The sequence below is a fragment of the Ochotona curzoniae genome, unplaced genomic scaffold, assembly GCF_017591425.1.
Source record: "Ochotona curzoniae isolate NIBS_2020 unplaced genomic scaffold, NIBS_Ocur_1.0 contig_1014, whole genome shotgun sequence".
Classification (NCBI taxonomy): domain Eukaryota; kingdom Metazoa; phylum Chordata; class Mammalia; order Lagomorpha; family Ochotonidae; genus Ochotona; species Ochotona curzoniae.
The window spans coordinates 42,315,507-42,335,858 of NW_024464920.1; the positions used below are offsets into that span (position 1 = coordinate 42,315,507).

At 43.9% G+C, this 20,352-nt stretch overlaps 1 protein-coding gene across 5 annotated transcripts in view; it reads left to right on the top strand.

Annotated features, from left to right (window-relative positions):
* The first annotated feature begins 1,343 nt into the window (after positions 1-1,343).
* The window catches only part of RIC8B (RIC8 guanine nucleotide exchange factor B), a 103,730-nt gene continuing 84,721 nt past the window's right edge, over positions 1,344-20,352 (top strand). For 2 of the 5 annotated variants that reach the window (XM_040984954.1, XM_040984943.1), the window contains exons 1-2: positions 1,355-1,554; positions 10,582-10,629. In XM_040984954.1, coding sequence (XP_040840888.1) covers positions 1,471-1,554; positions 10,582-10,629 — 132 coding nt within the window. In that variant the 5' untranslated portion in view covers positions 1,355-1,470. Of the gene's footprint in view, positions 1,555-10,581; positions 10,630-20,352 lie in introns of all 5 variants that reach the window. The other 3 variants (XM_040984932.1, XM_040984962.1, XM_040984922.1) reach the window with 2 other exon arrangements.

The window sequence follows — 20,352 nt, forward strand, 5'->3', positions numbered from 1 at the left end:
TGCCAAACAGCTTGGGAGCGCAGAAAAGGCACGAGTTTCCCAGATTGGCGAATCTGATCATGTTAACCTCTCCAAGATCTAGTTCGCTCACAAAAATAAAAACGCTAACTAGCCTGTGGGGGTCTCTCACTAGAATGGAAACTCCATGAAGACACGGACTGATGCCACATTGTTTTCAGCTGTGCAGGGCGTCCCACAGGCTCGCCATCATTTCGGAAAGAACTTGGGAGAAAGCGAGCTATGCCACAGGTGATGTAGACGGAACGCAGCTGGCTCTTGGCCAACGGGAGCCCCCTACCAGCGCCCCGACCACCACTGTATTCATTCCCTACGTTTACATCTGGTTGTCCAGACCTGGCCTGAGAAGGCATGATCCGGGCTCAAGTCTCAGTTTCCCATTTACCGCCTACATGTCTTAGACCAAACTTCCTAACCTAGCGGGTTCCTCTGGCTGCACAAAAATCTGCGTCGTGAAACTTAGAAGCTACGTGGAGGCCAACGCTAAGAGCCCTCGGCGGCGATCGTGACGGCCTCGGAGGGCCAGGCCCCGCTTTCTCCGGATGGCTGCCCTCAGTCTCCCACACAGCTGAAGCTGAATGCAAAACGCGACCGCAAACAAGGAGAAAGGAAAGCATTTCAAAGAGACCGAAACCGCTAAGCGAGAGAGACGAGGGAATTAAACCGGCTCCGGTCAGTTCCCACCAAGGGGTGGCAGTTTCCGCGAGGGCAAGCCAATCCAACCAGCCAAGGGACTGCCCAGCGGCGCAGGAACAAAACCCAGGCTCAGACCCTCCCCCTAACGGTCCCCGCCTCGCTGGCCTCCAGCGGCCACGGGCCTCCCGTTTCCGGCCCTCGCAGGACCACAGTTCCCAGCATGCCGCTGGCGGGAAGTCTTTTCCGCTGGATGACTACTAATCCCAGCATGCCACTCAGCACGCCAGTAAACCAGATGGAAGAGTGGGATGACCCCGATGCATGCAGGGAGTTGTAGTCCACTTAGCTGCAGGCTTTTGGAGGGGCGGGGAAGAGCCGGGTCGCTCTCATCCGCTGAGGAGAATGATTCATAGACGAGGGTCAGGAGAGAAGAACAGGTCTCTCTGTAAAAATCCACTCGAAAGATTGGCCTCTTCTCCGAGGGAGAGAGAGGCAGGCGAGTTAGCGGGACCCCGAGCCTGACCCCGCCTCAGGCCGCTCTCCAGGCCGCCACCGAGTCCAGGGCCTGGTCGGGGTGGCCGCGAGGCGCCGGTTGCTGGGGGAGCGGTGACGTCGCGGGGTGAAAGTTGAGGGGCGGTGACGTCGGGCCTGCCCGGGCGGAGGCTGGCGGATTGGAGGCAGGAGGGAGGGAGGGAAAGAGGGAAGGAAGGAAGCTGGGAAGGAGCGAGCGAGCGAGCGAGCGGGGGCGCGAGGCGTTTACCTGGAGGCAGCGGCTTGGGCGCGCAGAGCGGCCGCGGCTCCCCCGCACCTGCGGCCATGGATGAGGAGCGCGCCCTCTACATCGTCCGGGCCGGCGAAGCGGGGGCTATCGAGCGGGTCCTGAGGGATTACAGCGACAAGGTAACGAGCCCTGGCCCCGGGAGTGCGGTTTCGCACCCCCGGGCCGCCCTCCGGGCTTGCACAGCGCATCCTTCCCCACCCCACCCCCCTCATTCCGGGGATGCGCATTGCTTTTTCCCCCCCGAAAATGTTTCCGGCTTGGGCATGCGTGTTTGTGCCCCCAGTCCTTTCCCATGTTTGCATCCTGTATCCCCCCTGCCCCCACTCGAGCGCCCACTCCTCCGGTGCCCAGCAAGCCTGTCCTAGCAAGTCCTCTTCTCCAGCGTGCAAGTCACACCCCCGAGTCCGTAGCTGGGTGCCTGTGCGTCCAGCCCCACTCCTGGAGGCATAAACGCATGGGAGACTTCCTCACCTGTATGGGATAAAAATTGGTACCTCTCTGCGTAAACATGGCCCTTGACAGGCATAAAACCTATCAGCCACGATGGCAGCTCTTTGTCTAGTCACAGCACCGTGTAGTTCTCGAGGTGTTGATGTCCCTTCTGTGGTCCCGTTTGATCATGAGCGTTTGGAGTGTGGATGCTGTCATCCTCCCCATTTTAAAGCTGAGGAAACTGAGGTGCCTCGAGCTGAAATCACATCCAAGGTCATGGAATGCTGTGTTGTCAGTGGGTGGAGACTCTAAGCCCAAATAATCCCTATTATTTGTAGCACATTAACAGCTTCCCTAGCCATTATCTCAGTTAATCTTGACAACCATCCTAAGAGGTATCATTTAACGTTTTGCAATTAAGACTCCTTGAGTTAAATAACTTGCCCAAGGTCATTGTTGGAAGTCAAGATTCTCACCCAAGTCTTCACCAAGTATAGGTCTTTGCACTTTACAACTCAGCAGTGAAACGGTACCTTGTTTGGCGTCCCAGTCCCATCTCTAAATCTCCAAGAACCGTTAGTTCTCCATTGCTTTTCCTTCCAGGAATTTGACATGCTCACTTCAAAAGGTGTCATGACCACACCTCTATTCTCCCCTTTAAAAGTCTATTTTATAGGCATGACGGGCTACTCCCTTCAGTGGAAACACAGCTGACAGCAGGTCACACCTTGGATGCAGCAATCTATTCCTTCCATTTGCCTCCATTCATGAGTCTCCCTTCTGGGTTTGCCTCATGTCTGCCACTGCACTTCCATGCTTTGGATACACATTCAGCTCCCAGTATGCTGTTTCCTGTATGGGTGGGAAAGCTCTAGAAATAAGACAACACATCTTGTTTCTGAAGGGTTTTCATCCCCACTGGATCTCAGCAGCCCTTGAGGGGAGTGTTGGTCTTCCGCATTTTCTGAGAGTGCGCAGGCTGAGGTCAGAATCTGGATTGTCCAACCCAGCTCCAGCGCCCTTTCTACGGTGCTGTGCCACTCGCTTGGGCGCGTGCGTGGCTTCTGCTCGATTCATTTCTTAGCACTGCAGTTTCTTTCATGCTTTGGCCCTTAGTGTGTCAGCGAAACTGCATGCCTAGGTGGATCTCTTGTGAGAATTATAATCTTTCCGTTTGACTTTTTATCTGCTTCCAGAAGGTGTGAGGCAGCTACAAAATAATTTTTTTTAAATAAAAATACAACAGAGAACTTGTCCATTGTGTTGAATCAACTGGTGTTTATTTAGCGCTTACTACATGCCAAACACCCAGCAGTGAGTAGGAACTTTCCTCTGTAAGGGAGGGAGGTGCAGAAATCTCCAGTTGGATCTTATCACCTCCTTTAGTATTTCTTTCCCTTCGTGGCTAAACTAATTAGACTTCAGATTTGCTTCCTTTAGTTTATCTCTTCCTTTTCTTGGTAGCCCTCCAGGTTGGCTTCCACTTAGGCTTTTGGCGAAGTCCTGGGCATCTCACGCCCCTTTTCCTGTTGCGAAGGTTTTCAGAGTTGTGGTGGCCGCTGTCTGTCGTTTAAGGTGGCCGCGTGCGGTGCCATGGACGACTCCCAAGCACTTCCTTTTCCAGATCAGCCTGCAAATGCTCTGACTTGATGTGAATCTGGTAGGATAGCTCTTTCAGAAGAAAGCGGGTTTGTTTGGTGAAGATCCTAATTATAATAGGACCAGGATAGTTTATAGTACAATGGGAAAAACAAGCTGAGCTCTGTGTTCTGGGGAGGCTTTGTCCTTCAGAGGTAGACGTCGGGGCAGGTGAGTGCGAAGGGAAGCAGGAGCGCGAGGATCAGACAGGGGCCAGCGGGAATGGAGAAGTGGGATTGAACTGCTCAGCTCTCTGCTACGCAGAATCTGAAATCTTGAAAAAAAGAATAGTTGGATACTAAGTGTTTCATTTTTTTCTTGAGAGTATTTGGACTCAGGTGATTATGGGGCAGTGACAGCTCAAATGGAGAGAAAAGAATGGTGTAGAAAGAGAGTGATAGGTTGATTGTTGGGGAGAAGAAAAGGGACAGTTCCTTATTTCTCAGATAAATCCAATCCCTTTTATTTTTGTAAGCAGTGCGTTTTTTAAAAAGATTTATTTGAATGTCAGAGTTGCAGCTACACACACACACACACACACACACACACACACACACACACACGGAACCTTTTTGCTGGTTCACTTCCCAGATGGCTACAGCCACCAGGTGGAGGCCGGGCACCTGAAGCACCATCCCTGTCCCCCCCCAGGGTGGCAGGGACTCAGGTACTTCCTTCGCCCTCTCAGTCACATGAGCAGGAAGCTGCACTGCAAACGAAGCAGCCGAGACTTCAATAGCTGCTCACATGGGATGCCTGTGTTCCTTAACCTCTAAGCCCCCTTGCTAGCTCCAAGGTAGCATATTTTTTGAGAAATTGTTTTTTATTTATTTTAAAGACAGGAATGGAGGAGAAGGAGAAGGATAGGGTGACTGGGGTGGAAGGACAGACAGCACGGACAGCAAGTGGCAGATACCGTCCATCTGCTGGTTCGCTCTCCAGAGACACACAACATCTGGTGCTGGGCCAACCAAAGTCAGAAGCCAGGAACTTCATTCAAGTTTTCCACATGGGTGGCAGGGATCTGCTGCCTCCCGGAATGTATTAACAGGAAGCTGGATTGGTAATGAGTTTGGGGTTCCAGCTCAGGCACTTGGAAGGGATACAGGTGTCCCAAGCAGAGGTTTAACTTGATGCACTACAATGCTTGTATCCTAAAGCTGGATCTTAAAAGGAGGCAGTCAGAAGAAGTTGGGATTAACCTCTGATTATTAGCTCCATGAGTATAGAAAAGTTATTTTGGTCTCTGTTGCCATAGGTGTAAAATTGTGCTAATAATACCATTCTCTGAAAGGATCAGAAAGATTAAATTAAATGAAACCTGATGCTAAGCATTAAGGACAGTGGACTCAGTACGGTTAGAATGACCAGGGCACTAAAGAACTCATACGGCCAGAACACAGACCTTGGAGCTGGAATACCTGCACTCTTAACGGTGTGATTGAGGACAAGTGGCTTATTTTTGCTGTGTCTTAGTTTTTTGTGAATCACAGGACATTAAGACTAGCAAGTTCTTAGGGTTTTGTGTGTGTGTGCTTGTTTTTGTTTTTTATCCCCCAAAGTGGATAAAGATAGTACCTATCATAGATTGTCAAGGTTAAGGGAGTTAACATGCATTGAGTCTCTTAGAACAGTGTCTGCCACTCAAGAAGCGTGCTGTAACTGTTAGCTTTTGACCAAAAAGGCAGGAATTAAATATGGGTCGCTGAATTTATAGAGCACAACAAGAAAATTGGGAATTGACTTCGTTATTTGGCCTTTGTGCTTTCTGATGGATAGTGGGTGGATGCCTTGTCCCATGTTCACAGCAGCAGTTACCTGCCTGGCTCCAGGAAGTGACATCTAATTACACTGTCACCAAGACTCATTTCCAAGCCTTCTTTCCTTCATTCACTCATCATTGTTTTGCAGAGTGAGGAACCTTATAACACAATTCATGGGCCATACAAAATTATCAACTGAAAAGTTAGCCTGCAATGAATTTATTGATTTTTGAATCCTGTCTGTGGTTGCCTTGACTGTGCCGGACAAAATGGTTTTGCAGACTTTACATGGCCCATGGGTTAAATGTTCGCCACCCCTGTGTGAAAGAGCAAAGACCTTTCCAACCGACCAAGAACAAAGCTTGTCTAGTTGTCAAGGGAATAATGCAAGTTGATTCAGTAGTCTCTTCTGGGGGGAGAAAGATAGGAAATTGTGAATCAGAAAGACAAGACACGGTGTTATAGTCTCTAGGGTGCTTAGTAGGAAGTAGACCTGATTTTCATGTTCTGTGACGTAGGATTCTTGCACAGCTATGTTGCATTTACCCTATTTAGTATTTTTGAGGACAGAAAGTTGTTTTTTTTTCTTTTTTCCAAGAGTAGTGTACTACTTCCTTTAGCTACTGTTGTGTCCTGATGGAGGTCCACTTTGGTTATAGAATGAGCTAATTAATTTTGAGAAATATGTAGAAATATGCTCTAGTCCAGATCATCCAAGCTCCTGTTCGGTAGTATTGTGATTTCCTGAATCACAGAACACTTAAACTAGAAGGATCCTTGAAAAAAGAAGACAGACATCCAGCCTTCTCATTTAGTAGGTGATGAAACTGAGAGCTAGAATCATCGGCTGTTAACCAGAGAAGTGATTTGATCCCCATAGAGGCCGCCTGAGGTCTGACCACCCATGGCACTCCAGTAGAATTGGAAGTGTGTCAACTGTGTGGGCAAGTGAAGGTGCAGGTTGGTGGGGGTCCTCTGTTAGTCTTCTCTGAGAGCTTTCTGTGCTACAAGAGCCTAACCGTCCTAACCATCTACTCTGCATTAAATAGGATATACACCTGCTGGACTATGTAAGGGGACATTTTGCTTTCTTTTTTTGAGTGAGTTCTGACTCTGTTCCCGCTGGGGGATTTTGCAGAAGAGCACGTTTGATGGACTATTCCTTTGTTGTACTGTCTTATTTCCAGATTGGTTTATGTAATATGTAACTAAATTTTAGTTCTGGAGAATTATTTTTTCATGAAACAGCATAACACACAGCACCCCCGATATGTTAAACCCCTTGTATTGAGTCTACTTAAGTGGAGAAATATGTAACTATTGTTTCTGTTAATAGGTCATTATTTGGCAAGACACAGCATAGTCCATGTACTGATAACAGTAGTAGCCATTTATTGAGGACCTATTATGGGCATAGTGCCATAAATGAAGATAAGAAAAGTGTGATACATAGTACATATGAATAACTTGACCAGCATTGCACTTTTAGTAAGCAGCAGGACTGGGCTCAAACTCCAGGTTGTCTGATGCCTGTACTTTTCAGAATTCACTCAAATAGGATAAAACCTGCCGTGAGAAGTCTTCATGAATCTAATATGTGACTGAGTTGTTTTGTCTTGCTTGCTCTAAGAGCTGAACAGTGGTTTTGCTGTACAATTTGTATTGAACTTGTTGCTCCTGTTCCTCTGGAGGTCAAATGTATGAAGAAGATGAAGTGGTTGGCTGTTGGCTAACAATTCCAGTAAGGCATTTACAACCAGAAATGCTAGTCTCTGCTCTACCTGCCATCGCCAGCCTTTCCTCACAAGAAGAGGGGAGAGAATAGGGTTAGAAGTGCTGAAGTCAGGTGTGATCTGGTTGGGTAAAAGCAGCTGGCCTGTTAAAAGTCAACATATGTTGGAGCCAAATAATCTTAGAAGATTGAGCTTTGACGAGATTAGCCCATTCAGAATTCAATTTGTAATACTTGCTTCACAGGCCAGTGTGTTTTCCTGAGTCAAGTTAAGCCCTATGCTGCTAAGAAATGTCTTCTGGAAACATTTCTTTTTTTAATATTGTGATTTTATGACAGGATCAACTTTGTGTTTGAAAGGCAAAAGAAAAAATTAACCCCGATAATATTCGGAAGTCTCACTATAAAAGATTAAATGTACATAGGAGTTGTTAGGATAGTTTTGTAAGTTAATGGTTTCCCATATTCAAAATATGGGATTTTTTTGGTCCTTTCATCACAATACCAAATAAGGTTAAGAAAAGTGTTATATTAACAATGGAGAGTTTGCAAAATCAGTTTTACACATGGCAGAAAAAAATTATTTGCTACTTTTAACTTGTATTGAACTGAGCTATGGTCTATAATTTTACCCCAACATATGGTGCTGCTTCTTTTTTTTTTTTTAAGATTTATTTTATTCTTATTGGAAAATCAGAAATACAGAAAGGAGGAGAGACAGAGAAGACCTTTCATCCGTTGATTCACTGCTCAAGCAGCTGCAATTGCCAGAGCCAAGCCAGTCTGAAGCCAGGAGCCAGGAGCCTCTTCCAGGTCTCCCACGTGGATGCAGGGTCCCAAGGCCTTGGGCCGTCCTTGACTGCTTTCTCAGGCCACAAGCAGGGAGCCAGATTTGGGAAGCAGGACTACCAGGATTAGAATCGGCACCCATATGGGATCCTGGCACATGCAATGCGAGGACTTTAGCGCTATGCTACTGCGCCAGACCCTGTTTGGTGCCTCTTTATTATTAATGTCAGCTTTTATTAAAACTGAGTTCTGTGCACCTTCTCAGATTCCCAATATGGTCTTCCTTTTTTCCTTTTGTCCACTGCTCATTCATTCATTCATTTTTATCTTTTATTTTAAAAATTTCTGTTATTATAGAATCATATACCATCAGTTAGTCAGTTTTAAAGTTGCTCTATCATGGTCTATCAGGTTGATATATGTTCAGTAGACTTATTAGAGCCACAGTATATGTCAGCATTTCCTTGTTGGATTAAGTTGCCTTAATGCTCTGGCACTTGGCAATGTAGTTTTTCTCTTGTTTTGGATCCTTTTGTTAGGATTAGGTGCTAGGACTGAGAGTTTTGGATCAAAGGGTGTGATTATGGCTTCTAGGATGTGTTGCCAAGTCACTTTCCCTTTTAAGGTTTGTGTCATCTTACACTCCCAGCAGCAGTGTCCTCCTGGCCTGTTCCTGTGCATTCAGTATATGGCTGCGTGCCCTCAGTCTCACTCTCCTTTGGTCTGATCTGATCTGTGAGCTTCTACCCAACGTATTCTCTCAGAATGCTGTTTATACTTTTCTCATAGTCTTCTCATTGCCATCTGTCAGTTAAGGGATACACTTCTGAATCTGTGCCCTTTCCATCTGATTTCACCCATTATTTTTTTTTAAAGATTTATTTTATTTTCATTGGAAATCAGATATACAGTGAGGAGGAGAGACAGAGGGAGATCTTCCGTCCAATGATTCACTCCCCAAGTGAGCGCAACGGCCAGAGCTCAGCCGATCTGAAGCTAGGAGTCAGGAACTTCCTCCGAGTCTCCCAGGCGGGTACAGGGTCCCAAGGCTTTGGGCCGTCCTCCACTGCTTTCCCAAGCCAGAAGCAGGGAGCAGGATGGAAAGTGGAGTTGCCAGGATTAGAACTGGCGCCCATCTGGGATCCCAGCACGTTCAAGGCACTTTAGCTGCTAGGCTACCATGCCGGGTCCAATCCATTATTCTTTTAAGTGAATATAGCTCCATCAGGTTTCCTTAAATATCCATTCTTTTTTTTTTTAATTTAAATATTTATTTTCACTGGAAAATCATATGGGATGCGGGCGCTTGGTGGTAGAGAATTAGCCAGTTGAGCTATTGTACCATCTGCTTTCCTTTATCTCCTACTTTTAAGTCTTCTCTGATCATTTCTTCTATTCAGAATTCTTCTCTGACAACATTTCTCCAACTCTTAATTTCAAAAGATTTTTGCTTCTTGGGTGGGTGTGTTCTGGGGCAGCTGGCACGTCAGCACTTGAGAGGACGCATCCTAAGTCAGAGTGCCAGCTTGAGTCTGGACTGTTTTGCTTCCAGTTCAGCTTCCTGCTAAGGCAGCTTGGCGGCAGCAGGTGGTAACTGATGTGCTTGGGTTCCTGCTCCTGGTGAGGGAGACCTGAATGGGATTCTGAGTTCTTGGCTTCCGTGTGGTGCAGCCTCAGCTGTTGCAGGCATCTGGGGAATGAACTAGTGGCTGCACCATTCTCTCTCTCTCCTGGTCTTAATCTTGTTCTATCACTACCTTTCAAGTAGATGAAAAAAATTGATTAATAAGCATTGTATTTTAGTGTTGCTTCTGCAAAGCTGTGAGTGCAGACCCACCTGTGGTGCTGCTATATCCTTAGGGCCTGTTGTCCTTAACTCCTAGTGAGGTGAGTGTGTTTGTCAGTGTGGCCAATGAGAGAAAGACGGAAAAAAGGTAGAAAGAAGACTTAGGATGCATGTGCGTATCTGTTTCTCCTAACTCTGGAGAATAAAGAATTAATGAATTATTTGCTCTATTTTTTTTTCGAGTACCACTACTTTTTGTGACAGTGCTCCAGCCAGTTCCTCACTCCTGTCAGCCCGAGTAGAACATGGAATTGTTAATACTTTCAGGAGCACCACGACACAATTCTCTTCCAGTTATTTTTTTTTCCTCAGTGTTGTTGGCATCTTCGTAATGATAGCCATGATTTAAGCAGCTTCTCAGAGAATTGCTTCTCTAAAATACTGGACTGTCAAGTTCTTCTCCTAGCTACAATTCTCTGATGATTTCCTGTTACATATGAACAAGAAAGTATAAATGCCTTATCAGTATTGGAAGACTCTTCCAGATCTCTTTTCAGTCTGCTTTTTTCATTCCCAGCTTCCCGCCCTCATCCCCTAACGTGTGTCCTGTGTGCAGTGTCAGGGAGCTGCTTATTTTCAAGGATATATCACATAGTTTCACACGTCTGAGCCTTTGTTTGTGTTCCTAGAATGCTGCTTGCCTCCTGGCAGACTTAATGCATGCTCAAGGTCCAGCTCAAATGCTGTCTACTCTGCAGAACATTCTAGATGTTGTTGGGCAGCTTGGCTTGGCTCTCTCTATTCCATGGTATATGTTCCTGCATAATCTTTTCATACTGCTTTATATTTGCTTACATGCTCATCTCTTACATATCCCTTTAATAAGATCAAGATATGGAAAGGTAGCATTTTTCTGGTGTTACTGCTTCATGAATTTTTAAACATAACCAAAATTTAACATGTGAGTATTCACAATGACATTATTTCCCTTTTTTTCCCCTCTCAGCATAGGGCTACTTTCAAATTTGAATCAACAGATGAAGATAAAAGAAAGGTAAGCCTTTGTGTTATTTTATATATGTGTTTTATTCACGAGCTTTCCAAGTGGTGGACTTTCTGTTATGTTTTTATTGATTAACTTGCCTTTTTTAGGATCCTTGGGAAGAAAGACCCACGTTTCCTGTGGGTTAACCATAACTCCCTCCTTGCTGCATTCCTTCAAGTATCTGGTGATGTGTATAAATGAGGAAGTGCAGTGAATCCACCGGGGACTCTCAGATCTCCCTCAGAGATTGACTTCGGTGTTCAGATTTCCCAAAATGCCTTACTAACACCAAACTTGGCTGGTGCCAGCTAAGTTTTGGGAAAGCAGCTGTCTGTGCTGCTGCCTTCCAACCAGGTATGCCCCTCTGTGCAGGCAGTTGTTTATGTTGTTATTGGTTGTCTAGGCAACTGGCTTCATGGACGCTGAGGAAATAGGGTCTAGTCTCACCAGTGGAGAGTTATTACTGGAGGGGTCCTTAATACAGTGTTAACTGCTTGTTGGGGATTACCTGGAAATGCGTTACTTACTTGGTTAAGAATAATGCTAATGAGGATAAACTCCTGTTTTGCCTTTGTGTTTTGCTGGACTCCATACATCTCTTCCTGGCCTCATCGATACCAACACCAGATGGTAACTTTGACTGATCAGTGAAATTCTGTCACTGCTGCTAAAACAGTAGCTTAAACCAAAATTTTCTTGGCACTGGTAATGGTTTAATGACACGTTGAAACTGTCCCCCTGTCCTGCTCCTTCCCTCCACGTCTCATTTTAACCCCTGATGAATATCAGTCCTCTCTCCTTTCCACTGCTGCCTCAGGCTTCATGTGACGACTCAGTTTTCTGGTTGTTCTTTCATTTCCCAGTTGCATGTTTTCCAGCCCGTTGTCCACAGATCTAAGCCAGCAGTCTGGCCCTGTCGCTGTTGAAAGCCTTGGAGGATTTAGTTGGAGGGAGAGTACAGAAGAAACCTCGGCTTTATTAGTGTAACCTGAAGTGATTAGTGCTTAGTGACCCAACACCTGCCTGTCCCTGCAGTCTTTTTCTACTCTCTAGCAATTAAAATGTTTCCAGTTAGGCACACACATGCATATCCTGTCTGATTCTTCCAGTCTACCTTTACATGTTTTGTTTTCTACCCAGAATGCCCTCGGCCTCTAGTGTATTTTCCTTTTTGCTGGTTAACACCTACTCACTTCATGAGCACCTCCTTCTGCAAACCTCCTTTGGCACGCTCAGCGGTGTGAAGTTTCACTCTTCAGTTTTCCCATAGTATTCCATTCACAGCTCTACTACTGAAACACACATTTTTCCGTAATTACATATCTGTGTCTTTCAGTGTTAGTTCCTGAGTAGGTACTCTTTCTGTCCTTGACATCTAGAATGTCCAGCACATTGTAAGCACTCCAAAAGGTAATTGAAGGAGTGGCCATGGAATATCAACTTTGGAGATTGAAATCTTAATTCCAGCTTTCTCTTGGTTTTGGGTAATGTAAATTAGACTAGAATACCTTTTGGGGTCGAGATTCTCAGGGATTTGTTGTCTGGGCTGCTTTTGAAAGGCAGGATTTCTCGGATCCAGCCGCTCATATACTGAATGGAAATTTGGGGGATAGGTTCTAGGCAGGTGTTTTTTTATGACAGGTTTTCAGAAAATACTTAACCATCTTTGAGGAGTACAAACAGCACACTCCTCTGGAGGAGATTACAGATGCATTTTATTCTTTCACAAAGCTGTGTCAGTTTTAGAAATCCATTGCACAAATAGCTTGAATCAAGTAAACAAAGTTACTCATTGAAGTACTGTATAGGATAGCAAAAGATTGGAGACAGCCAAGTAGGCAGCTCTTAGGTATTATTTGATTTAAAAAAAAATGATATTTACATTATGTAACACTATGAGTTAGTAAAAGATGAAGAGAAAGTACCATTATATGCTAATAGAAAAGAAAATTAAGTGGGAAAGAAAAGTGAGGTGTTAAGAACAAAGTGTTTGATAAAGTTGTGGTAGATACAAGGGCTAGGAAGGCAGGTTTTGTGGATTTAGCTTGGTTTCACGAAACCGTTCTGCACCTGTAGGTTAATGGGGCTGAGAAGTATGACTTGCTGCTTTTACTGGTCAAAGTAAGTACATTAAGCTAGAGATACCTTTGTCTCATGTAAATTTCAGTTGAGGAGTAGAAATTTCCCACAGTTGTAAATAAGGGATGTTGTGTATTTCCTGTAGAGTATTTGAAGAACCCAAGGTTTTCCAAGGACAATCCTCCCTGCATATCCATACAGCACGGCTTCCCTTGTGCTTACCCAGATCTCTGATGCTTGAGTCCCTGCTCTCAGATGGCATAGTATTCGCTTACTACCACACATCCTCCCTCATAGAAGGGTACTTCTGAAACCTCAAGGACGATGCAACTAAAAGGTTATCTTGGTGCGCCAATTTTGAAGTTCTTGTTTAAGTTTTCATGTTTATTTTCCAAGAACCTTTTGAAAAGTCCTCATACCTTAAGCCATCTCAGTAACAGTTAGAGTATCTGGTACTTGACTCTCAGTGATGACAGAGTGTGCAGGTTACAGTGCAGCTACAGATTTTTTTTTCTGAATATTTTCAGTTTGCCCGTTGGCTGATACAAAGATTTTCCTTTATTGACTTCTAGACCTCTGAGAGTAACTGCTCTACTAGTACTTATTCTCATAGTGTGTAGATTTCTGTTTCCTGGGAGGTCTGTTATAAACAAACATCATTAGGGACTGAGCTAGGTAATAATCTCCTTCAATGGGAAAACATTGGCAAACAAATCCATGCCAGTCTCTGTGGGTTAAAACAATTAGTGATTCTTTCATGCCTGATACACAGACATCAAAGCGGTTGAAGCTGTCAATATGGAGAAATGTGCAAGAGTGGGCATTTCTCCTTATAAAACCTAATGTAAAAATTAAAGCAACTCGGATTGCTGCACGATCTGTTTTGCTGCTGTAGTTCTCTTTCTCTTTCCCAACTGTGTCCCTGGAGCCTTTTCCCAGCAGCTGCTTGGTGACAGCAGCACCCCTTTCCAAAAAGTATGTGTGGTCTCTAAAGAACACAATTTTCTTATGCAAAAAACAAAAAAACTTTGTGACAGTTTAGTAAAGAAGCAGCGTCTTTACAAAATAAAGCTAATCATCCTAAGCTTTTTCAGACAAGGTTGTAAATAAATGATCCTTAGCCCTAACTCTCAAATATGTGTAGTGTTTTTACAGAGACAGTTTTTGTGCTGGTAGGTGTAAGCACAGTGAGAACACCATTATTCCTTTTTGAGTGAGAAACTTGATGGCTTGCTGACTTGCCTGTCACTACAAAGGAATGGAGCCGGACACAGAAATTGGATTGACTGTGTGCTGCTCTTTCATTATTCACTGCTCATAGCCCTCTCTTAAAAGGATGCTTCACAAAATCCATTAAAAAATCTTTAAGTAGATTTTTTAAAGGATTACGCACCAAAAGAAACTCACCCTTTAATTCCATTTTCCACTAACTTTCTGAAGTACTCTTGTGTTGATATTTGAGATGTGCTTCAGAAGGTTTGGAATTGCGATCCAGTGCCTTGTTTTGTCTCTTAAGATAGCATTTAGGCAGTTATACACAAATTGGAAAGTAGCAAAGGAAGTAACCAACCAAGTTCGTGAAGTCAAATACAACTGCAAATGTTTGCGCATACAATGCAAATACTTCCAGGTGCACTGGGTCATTGTATATTTGTATATAAGCATTTGCCTTACATTCTGTACTTAAAATGGTAGACTGTGATTATCAGCCAGCACATAAACAAATGTATCATGCAAATGTGTAGGAGAGGGTTAAATGTGATGAATAATCTGAAAATTCATATCTTATGGAAATGAAAGCATTGGTACTGATTTTTAAAACAAAACTGACCTTAAAAAAAAAAACCTGATTTGCAGTAAGTGTTCCAAAGACATGTCATAAAATGAATAAAATAATTGCAGCTATTTCACTATAAACACACAACTTTATTAAATGTGAAAAAAGTTCATTTGTTCTGAGGTAAACCTTTGTGTATGTAGTAATTTTCCTCCAGAGATTAAAATTAAATAGGCCAAATTTCAGGCATGTTTCATTATCTTCAAACTCATGCAGGTGAAGTCATTATTTTCTGTGAAAGCATGGGGTGATGGCCAAGCCTGAGCTTGTGAACTCTGAGGGAAGGGACCCTGCCTGCTTGTTTCCGTGTTGTGAGCCTTGCCGCTGCTTATGGCGTGAAGTAGGTACCTGCAGTGAAAGGCTGGCGAATACAAGGGAAATCACAGATTGATCGGAGCCTAGAATCCTTGCGTGTTCACTGAACAAGCATAATACAGAAGTGTGCAGATAGCATCATCACAGCTGTGTAAGACCAATAAAAATGATATAATGAGAAGTAACTACGAGGACACCCGCTAACTGCCACAGATCAAATTTTTCTTTCTTGCTTCTTTATTTTTAGCCTTTATAATATAGTATAATGATGTAAGAATATAGTTATATAACAGTATCTAATAGTGTGATTGGATTCATAAGCAAGGACTAATACTTTTATTTTTTTAAATCATGTAGTCCCTAAAATCAAATTTTATGAAGTGTTATTAAATTTGGGATTACTTTCAGAGCCCTATTTTTTTTTAAGATTTATTTGTTTTTATTGGAAAGTCAGATATACAAAGAGGAAGAGAGACAGAGAAGAAGATCTTGCATCTGATGATTCATTCCCCAAGTGGCCACAGTGGTCGGAACTGAGCCAATCTGAAGCCAGGAGCTCTTCCAGGTCTCCCACACTGGTGCAGGGTCCCAAAGATTTTGGTCCATCCTCAACTGCTTTCCCAGGCCACAAGCAGGAAGCTGGATGGGAAGTAGAGCCACCGGGAGTAGAACTGATGCCCATGTGGGATCCCTGAGTGTGCAAGGCGAGGACTTCACCAGGCCCTTCTTCTTGTTTTTTTTTTCTTTTAAGGTCTATTTATTTTTATTAGAAAGTCAAATTCACAGAGAGAAGGAGTGACCGAGAGAAAGATCTTCTGTCTGCTGGCTCGCTCCCCAAGTGGCGGCAACAGTCAGAGCTGAGCTGGATCTAAAGCCAGGAGCTTCTTCTGAGTCTGCCATGTGGGGTGCAGGATCCAAGGCTGTCTTCCACTGCCTTCCCAGGCCACAAGCAGGGAGCTGAATGGGAAGTGGAGCAGCTGGGACAGGAACTGGTGCCCATGTTAGATCCTGGTGCATGCAAGGCAAGGATTTAGCCACTACACTACTGCACTGGGCCCCTTTGCCAAGCCTTTTTATGGAGTGAAATTCATGTGTGAATGTGTGAATTCAAAAGTCAGATCTTCTTGAAAATGTTTTATCTTTTCACTTCCCCCCCTGGACTTCTATATACTTTGCTGGTAAAGTTTCTCTGTAATTCACAAATATTTTTTCAGTAATTCCTGTGTGCCAGGCCCTGTGTTAGTCCCAATTTCTTAAGTTGGCTTATTGCCTATGGTGTTTGGCTTGGCACTTTTTCAGTTACCAGTGCGTGCTGAAGATCGCCTTTGTGGACTATAGAAGCTGAACACGTGATTTTCTGTATTAAATCCCCCCAGGGAAAATGTGTCAACATAAAACTCATCGATCTTAGGTGATGAGTCCGTGCTTAGGAATAGCTTAAGGCGTAGATGCTTATTCCAAAAGCCATTTGTACTTATTTTGGTCATTTGAAATGGTCAGGTTTTACTAAAACAAAGTGAGCTTTGTATGGCTTGCAAATCTTACTCAAAATGTATTAGGTGTTTTTGCCTGAGGGCATATGTTGATACATGATGTAAGGACTGTTCTGACTTTGAACCTAATAGCGTTACAGACATTTTTTCATATCTTTATCTCTTTAGAGCATGCATGTATGATACCAAAAGCATGTCTACTTTCTGAGGATCCCATCCAACTGGAATCTGTCACAAATTTTGGGTTAGAAGGGTTAAATTATATAATTGGCCAAGGTAAATTGTCATAGTCATTCAAATAAGGCAATTTAAAATTTCATTTAAACTCCACCTTTCATTTTAGTTGTTTTCCTAAGATGTTAAAGGCCCCAGTATGGGGAGAAAGGACAGAACAACTCTTCTGACTTAGTAAGCCGTTTGTATGACAGTCCATCCATGTTCTTTTAGATCCTTGCTGTGGCGTTTCTGTCTAGGATGGTAAAAGTAGTGTCTTTTTTACCTAGGTTTCCTGTGCACTTCCTCATACAAAAATTTCTTTAAAAAAGTTTTACTTCTAGCCATAACCATTATTTCTTAGAACAACCATTTAAGATTTCTTGTACTAATCACAAGGGCACACTGTCAATTTAAAAGCTATTTATGAAAGTTTACAAAACCTTAAGAAAAGTGAAATCATACAGTATGTGGACTGATAGTCCCTCTCTGAGCTGAGTGTAATGGGAGTCTTCCAAACGATTAGCAGAGAAACAGTGTCACCTTGGCAAGCCAAGATCTGAGCTTGCTGTGCCCCTCCGTTGACATGCCATGTGTAAGCGTGCCATGGTCCCTCTTCCCTGCCAGAGCCAGGCTTCAGGAATCTGGCCTATTGCAGGAGCAGCTTTCTCAGTTTTTGTTGCAGGCTCTTGCCCTTGTATAAGGTAAGAATGCAAAGCAGAGGTTTAAATAATATACAGTCATGAGGGATACCTTCAGGTGTGAATGCTGGCTACCCCAAAGGGATAAAAGCTTCCTGTGAGAGGGCCAGAGAGAGATAGCTTCCCACTGATACCACACCAGAGAAAACAAGAGAAAAAGGGGAGCGCTGCTGCTTCCAGTGGTGCCCTAATTGATTTGGGCAGGGTTTATTGTGCACGAGGGCTTTAGGGTTGGCTTCCTAGTAGTCTCCCTTGAAAAGAGCTCTAATAGATTGGACCAATTTGTGGAGTGGTTTTTGCCCCAGGACCTAGTTCAAGACAATAGGGCAATCAGCTAGTAATTAGTTTAGTCAGCTGGGTGTGGTCAGGGAAAGGAAAAGTCAAAAAGGAGACTGCCAAAGCCACTGTCATCCTGGGAGGATTGTGGCATGGCCACAGGTGTGCTGCCTGAGGTGCAGCAGGAGGTCTTCACACTGTGGAGAGGGAAGGGAAGGAGAGGGTCCTGATTCAGCCAGTCGCTAAACACATAAGCAAATAACAATAGTAATTCCTAGAACATGAGGAGGGATGAGGTTGACAAATACCTTGAGTTAACATGTAGAAAATACCAGGTCCCACTCTCCACCCCCACCTGCTACCCGCCACCCCCGGCCTAAAACAAGCAAACAAAACCCAAGACATCTGACAAGTGATCCATACACAGGACAGAAAGGACTTCAAAGTAACAATCGTACATATGTTCAGAAAACTCAAGGAAGCCGTGAGTAAGGATGTAATGCAAAGTATGCTAACAGTAATATGTCAAATGGAGAGTACATATAGAGAGATAGAAATCATTTTTTTAAAAAGCTAGATGGAAATTTTGAAGTTTAAAATAATAAAGTACAGTCATTGATATAAAAATTCTCTAATCCAGCTTTATATAAATTAGTACTTAAAGAAGGAAGAATAGGCAGACTTGAAGATAGAGCAATCGAGAGACGCTTAAGAGAAACGGGGACAAGGTTTACACACCAACTTTGCACAATGGAAGTTCCAGGATGAGAGAAAAGGGGGAGAAAAGTGTCTGAACAAATTAATTGCTGAAAACTCTTGAAACTTATTGGTACCAAGTTTGTTAAACTCCAAGTTTTTTTTCTCTTTAATATATTTTTATTTTGAATTTTGAATTTATGTGGTACAATTTTGTATAGGCTGGGATTCTCCCCAAACTCCCACCCCCGACAGATTTTCCCCATTTTACTATGACAGCATACTTTCATGAGGAATCATAATTCTATTAGTCTCTTATTTGAGTGTACCACGCCTCCATCCCATAGCTCCCCTTCTTCCAGCTGTCTGCTGATGGCCTGGAAAAAGCAGTGCAAGATGCCCCAAATGTCCGGGTACCTGCCACTCATTATTTTCACGTGAAAGAAGCTTCACCCTCCTAGGGGGCCTGGCATGATGACCTGGTGGGGTAATACTGTGCCTGAAGTGCTGGTTCATGTCCCAGCTTCTCCACTTCCAATCCAGCTCCCTGCTTCTGGCCTGGGAAAACATTAAAGAATGGCACAAATCCTTGGGCCCCTAAACCCACTCAGAAGACCCAAAAGAAGCCCCTGGCTTCAGATTGATTTGGCCGTAGCTTTTGTGCCCATTTGGGGGAATGAACCAGCAGATGGAAGATTTCTCTGTCTCTCCTCTCTCTGTAAGCCTGCCTTTTAAATGAAAACAAATAAATATTCCTTAAAAATCAGAATAAAAGAAAAAGCTCCAGGTTCCTGACTTTATCCTTGTCCAGCCCTGGCTGTTGCATCTACCTGGGGAGTGAACCAGTGGATAAAGGTCTCTGTTTTTCTCTGTGTGACTCTGACCTTCAAATAAATAAATAAATCTTAAAAGGAAAAAAATAGAATAGAAAAGGAAAGGTCAGAGGCAATGGGATGACATATTGAAATTTAAGAAAAAACCACAAGGCTGATATTGTGGTGCTAAAGATTAAACTTCAATATGTTACTACCATTTCACATCCCACTCCTCATCGGCTTCCAATCCAATTCCCTGCAAATGCTCCTGGGAAAGCAGTGGAAGTTGATCCAAGTACTTGGATTCTTGCCATGTATATGAAAGATCTAGATAGAGTTTCAGACTCTTGGCCTTGGTATGGCTCAGCTCCAGCAGTGCAGTCATCTGGGGAGTGAGTGACCCAGTGGGCAGAAGATTTCTTCCTTTCTGTGCCTGTCCCACTTTCTCTCCATCACTTTGCCTTTCAAATAAATCTTAAAACAACAACAACAACAAAAACCAAAAAACTAACCAAGGATCCTATATTCAATGAGGGTATCGTTTATCTTTTTTTTTTCAAAGCAGACTTACAGAGAGAAGAAAGATCCCCACATGTTGGTTCAGTCCTGAAATGACCACAGTGGCCAAAGCTGGAACTGTTGAAAGTCAGGAGCCAGAACCTTCTTCCTGATTTCCCGCATAGGATGTAGGGACCCAAACACTTGGGCTTTTTTCCTGCTTTCCCAGACTATTAGCAGGAACCTGAGTTGGAAGGGGAGCAGCTGGGACTGGAACCCCATGTACATTTGGAATGCTGGAGCCATAGGAAGAAACATAAACTGCTGTAGTATGGTGTTTGCCTGCCCCAATAAGACTATCTTTTTTTTTTTTTAAAAGATTTATTTATTATTTATTGGAAAGCCAGATATACAGAGAGGAGGGGAGAGATAGAGAGGAAGAGCTTCCGTCCGATGATTCACTCCCCAAGTGAGCGCAACGGCTGATGCTATGCCGGTCCGAAGCCAGGATCCAGGAACTTCTTCCGGGCATCCCACAAGGGTGCAGGGTCCCAAAGCTTTGGGCTGTCCTCAACTGCTTTCCTGGGCCACAGGCAGGGAGCTGGATGGGAAGCAGGGCCGCCGGGATTAGAACCAGCGCCCATATGGGATCCTGGAGTGTCCAAGGCGAGGACTTTAGCCACTAGGCCACGCTGCCGGGCCCAAGACTATCTTTTAACAAGACATTTCCATCTAAACAAAAACTAGTTAACCAGTTTTATAGAAGAATTGAAACAAATTTCCTCAGACTGAAAGCAATTTCAATCTAA